Source organism: Frankliniella occidentalis, unplaced genomic scaffold, assembly GCF_000697945.3.
Source record: "Frankliniella occidentalis isolate FOCC.00 unplaced genomic scaffold, Focc_3.1 Scaffold399, whole genome shotgun sequence".
NCBI classification, from domain to species: domain Eukaryota; kingdom Metazoa; phylum Arthropoda; class Insecta; order Thysanoptera; family Thripidae; genus Frankliniella; species Frankliniella occidentalis.
Window position 1 is genome coordinate 146,704 of NW_026267521.1, and position 3,892 is coordinate 150,595.

The window sequence follows — 3,892 nt, forward strand, 5'->3', positions numbered from 1 at the left end:
GGCTTCTAAGGGGTAACTCGTGAAAAGAGAAAATTTCGTCCGTTTTGCTCTATCTTGTACCGTTTCGGTGCTGCGGGGCATTTCTTGGCGAAAACAACGTGCAAAAGACAAAATGGGCTATTAAATCGGAAAAAAGGCTTCATGTCACAGGATTGTAAATGGAGTAGTACTTAAACCACACATTAGTGTTCGTACCACACCCTCGTTTGGGCTTAAGGTTCCCTAGATTATCTAGTGTCACTAAAACGTTGATTTTTGCACAACACTCTGTCAAAATTCGAGCTTTTAATGAACACCTTCATCGAACACAAGTTGTTTCCTGCCCCTAATTGAGAGTAATTATTTCCCGACAAATGCTGTTAGTGTGTCAAATTTTGGTGCCGAAAGGCCCTGTTTCCGTTTACCCTCCCATTGACTCGCCTCGGGTGTCAGCGCCGCAGGCCTAGCTATACGTGCGCCAGGCGCGTCGCAGCGTAACAGTGTTTCGTGAGATATCACAAAGCCTGTTACGCGAGACGTGGTCTGGCGTACATCTACCTTGTTATTCGCACCACGGTGTAAATTTTGCTCCATATCCTATTTCCACCACAGTGGTGTAAATAGTCACTCCGCTTACAGACAAGGTAGTAGATGTACGCCAGACCACGTCTCGCGTAACAGGCTTCGCGATATCTCACGAAACACTGTTGCGCTGCGACGCACCTGGCATACATCTACCTAGGCCTGCAGCGCTGACACCCGAGTCGGGTAGCGCAACAATGTAAACATAGGGCCTCCGGCCCGCCAACTTTCCGTCTCTTCGACTAAGCATGCAGGGTTGTACATGTTTTCACTCATTTTCGTCAAAAACTCCCTGTGACCCTAATGATTTTTTAAATCCAATAAAGCATTCCGGAAAAGCTCAAATGCAGAAGAATGCGAGGAACAAGAAAACGGAAGTCACCATGCTAAAGCATAGCGATTTCCGTTTTCTTCTTCCCCGCATTCTTCTGCATTTCAGCTTTACCGGAATGCTTTATTTTCGAGCTAGAATGCTCTTCTTCGAACTCGATCTGTCTTTTTATGACACAAAACGACCCTGAAAATCCCAGTTTGGTAGCTCAATAAAGCATTCCGGTAAAGCTGAAATGCAGAAGAAGGCGGTGAACAAAACAACGGAAATTGCTATGCTCTAAGATGGTGACTTCCGTTTTCTTGTTCCCCGCATTCTTCTGCATTTCAGCTTTACCGGAATGCTTTATTCGTTCTCAAGTTATCGTGCGCACAGTCAAACACACAGACACACAGACAGACAGATGCGAAACTTTTTGATCATCACTGGAGTAATAGGCTTCGCTATCGCTCAGCCAAAAAATCTGCAGACCGTGCTCGTGAGGTGCTTGTCAGGGAAATTGGGGAAATTGTCAGCGACGGTCTCGCGTCAGCCACGGTGGATGGGTGGAGGGAGAGGAAAACTTAGCGGAAATATCTTGCCCACACAGCACCCCTAATTGGGGTAAGGTGCCCTATGATGGCCACTTTAAGCGCACGCCCTTGCTTTTTCCTCCACCAAGCCGCAGCCATACGTCACATCTACACCAGAAAAATCAGGAGTGTATTAGAAGGTTCAAAGAAAATACCACCACGTGCGAAAACGTCAAATTAAAGTTTATTCATAGATAAAAAAATTAGTAAAGAAACAGTTCATTTTGCCCATTGATGGCCACACCTTGCCCATTGATGGCCACCCTTGTGCCCATTGATGGCCACCCTAGAAATTACTTGGTTTGGCGAGTCCTGCGCCGTTCTGGCGCAGCCTGTAGACGCCTGGCTGCAGCGGCAGCTTCTTTAGCAGCCTTCTCGGCGTCCTGGAGAGCCTTCTTAGCAATGCGCGCCTCCTTTCGCGCCTCCTTCTCGGCCTCCTCCTCCTTCTTCTTCCTATCTTTCTCTTCCTGCATCTCGCGCCATCTCTTGGACGTGGTGACGTAGGGCATACGTTCCATCTTCCGCTTGCCCTTGCGCTTGGGACTGTGAGGCCACACAAGGACATCCCGCAAGGACACGCTAGAGGCGCTACTTCCCGGGCGAGGTTCGGCGTCAACCTCGGGTGGGTCGTCGGGGTCGTCGTCTAACGGTTCCTGCCGCACCAAGCTGAGATCCACTTGCATAGGGCTTTCATCTAGTGCCTGTGAGGAGCCGGCTACCGATTCTGTGCTCACGACCGCCACAGTAACATGCTCTTCCCTCGGCTTGCCTTGCAGAGCGGAATACACCCGGTGCAGTGCTGCCAAAGCTGCATTGTCTTGCAGCTCCGGTGCGGAACTCTGCAGGGAGCGGATTATTTCTTCCCCTACCAAGTCCTGGAAATTTGTCATAGTAAGCGTTACTGGGAGATCCGCTTGCTGTTGTTCTGCCTCGGTCTCTGGGGCCCTGTTTACGTGTCCTTTGCATTTCTTGTAATTAACAGCGTCAGGGTTGAAGGGGTGAAGTCCAGTCACTCTAAATCCATTGACAAGAGACAGGGTCATGTCCTTTTGCAGAGCAGTGTTCAGTATCGGACCAATGCATTCTTTAGTTAGAGAATCATGAGGGTGCTTACGGCGCCACTCCAAAAGGGCACGCGACCAGGCAGCTTTCAGAGGCCGGAACGCAGCCACGTCACACGGTTGTAGGATGTGTGTGGCATTGGGATACAAGGCAATCAGTACAATGCCAAGCTCTTTGCAGAGAGAACTAGTCTCCCGTGTCAAATGTGTTTTATGCCCGTCAACAAAGAGAATAAACGGGGTCTTGATTTTGTTGAATTCAAGAAAATTAGCTAGAATGCTACTTATCCATTCATAAAAGGTTTCAGCGGTCATCCATCCGGAATCTGACCTGCCTATCCCCCAAGCAGGAGGGACACTTTTCACAAGTGCGGCTGGCACTCTCTTGTACGGAAAAATGATCATGGGCTCTACCCTTTTCCCAGATGCCGTGTACGCAAACATTACCGTAACAGCGAACTTGTCATCGCTAGTGGGAGAGACCTCATAGACATCCTTGGCCCCCTTTTCAGCAAGAACAAACGATTTATTTGGACAAAGTCGAAAATTGCTTTCATCCCCATTCCCAACTCTGTCAGGGTCTTTGAGGGCTTCCAACGCACCTTCCTCTTCCAGTATGACTCGAATCTCCTCAAACCATTTTCGGATATCTTGCTCGCTCACGTTCCCTGCTGCTCTGGTTATGCCCTCTGGTGTTCGTTCCGAAAGGTTAGGGTGTCTCTTCAGAAAGAGGCGGTACCATTTGGTTCCTGAGAATTGAAAACAGAAGTAAGAAGTCTGTTCGTAACGACATGAACATTGAAGCGAAAATGTATGGTGTACGCTATACCTGGTAAATTATTAGCAAATGAATGTTCTCTTTCGGGAGCCTTGTCTTGAAATTCTTTGACGCTCAAAAGCACATCCATTTTCCGCCGAGGGAAACCCTTCCGAGAACAATCCAAAATCCAGTCCACAAGAAGCTGCTCTTCTTCTGGAGTCAGTACTGGGCGACGGCCTCGCTGCGGGTCGACCCCCCGAAGCCGATGCCGTAGCGTACCTCGGGGCACATTGTGCTCCTTCGCTGCAGCGTTGATGGCCATGTGACGCTTCCGGACATCTTCCACGGCTGCACGCACGCGTTCCTCTTGTTCTTTGCGAAATGATTTTGGAGCCATGCGCCACACCTACGTAAAATAATAGAATTAATATTTAAAACAACATGCACATTTCCTGCTTCTCACTACCGCTTGGGCATTCCCTCGGGGCAACGCCAGCGCAGGGCGAACGCCGATCGCTGGGCAGCAGTGCGTCCAGTCGCCGGCAAGGCTTGGCGCACGCTTGGCGGCGCTCCTGCACAGGGAGCGAGAGAGAGGCGGGGGGGGGGG

At 49.8% G+C, this 3,892-nt stretch overlaps 1 protein-coding gene across 1 annotated transcript; it reads right to left on the reverse strand.

Annotated features, from left to right (window-relative positions):
- Nucleotides 1–1,757: 1,757 nt before the first annotated feature.
- On the reverse strand, nucleotides 1,758–3,433 carry LOC127751262 (uncharacterized). Its single transcript, XM_052274495.1, has 2 exons — nucleotides 3,355–3,433; nucleotides 1,758–3,274 (listed from the first exon to the last, which is right to left on the reverse strand). The coding sequence occupies exons 1-2, from the start codon at nucleotides 3,431–3,433 to the stop codon at nucleotides 1,758–1,760; spliced, it is 1,596 nt and encodes a 531-aa protein (XP_052130455.1).
- Between the last annotated feature and the right edge of the window lie 459 nt (nucleotides 3,434–3,892).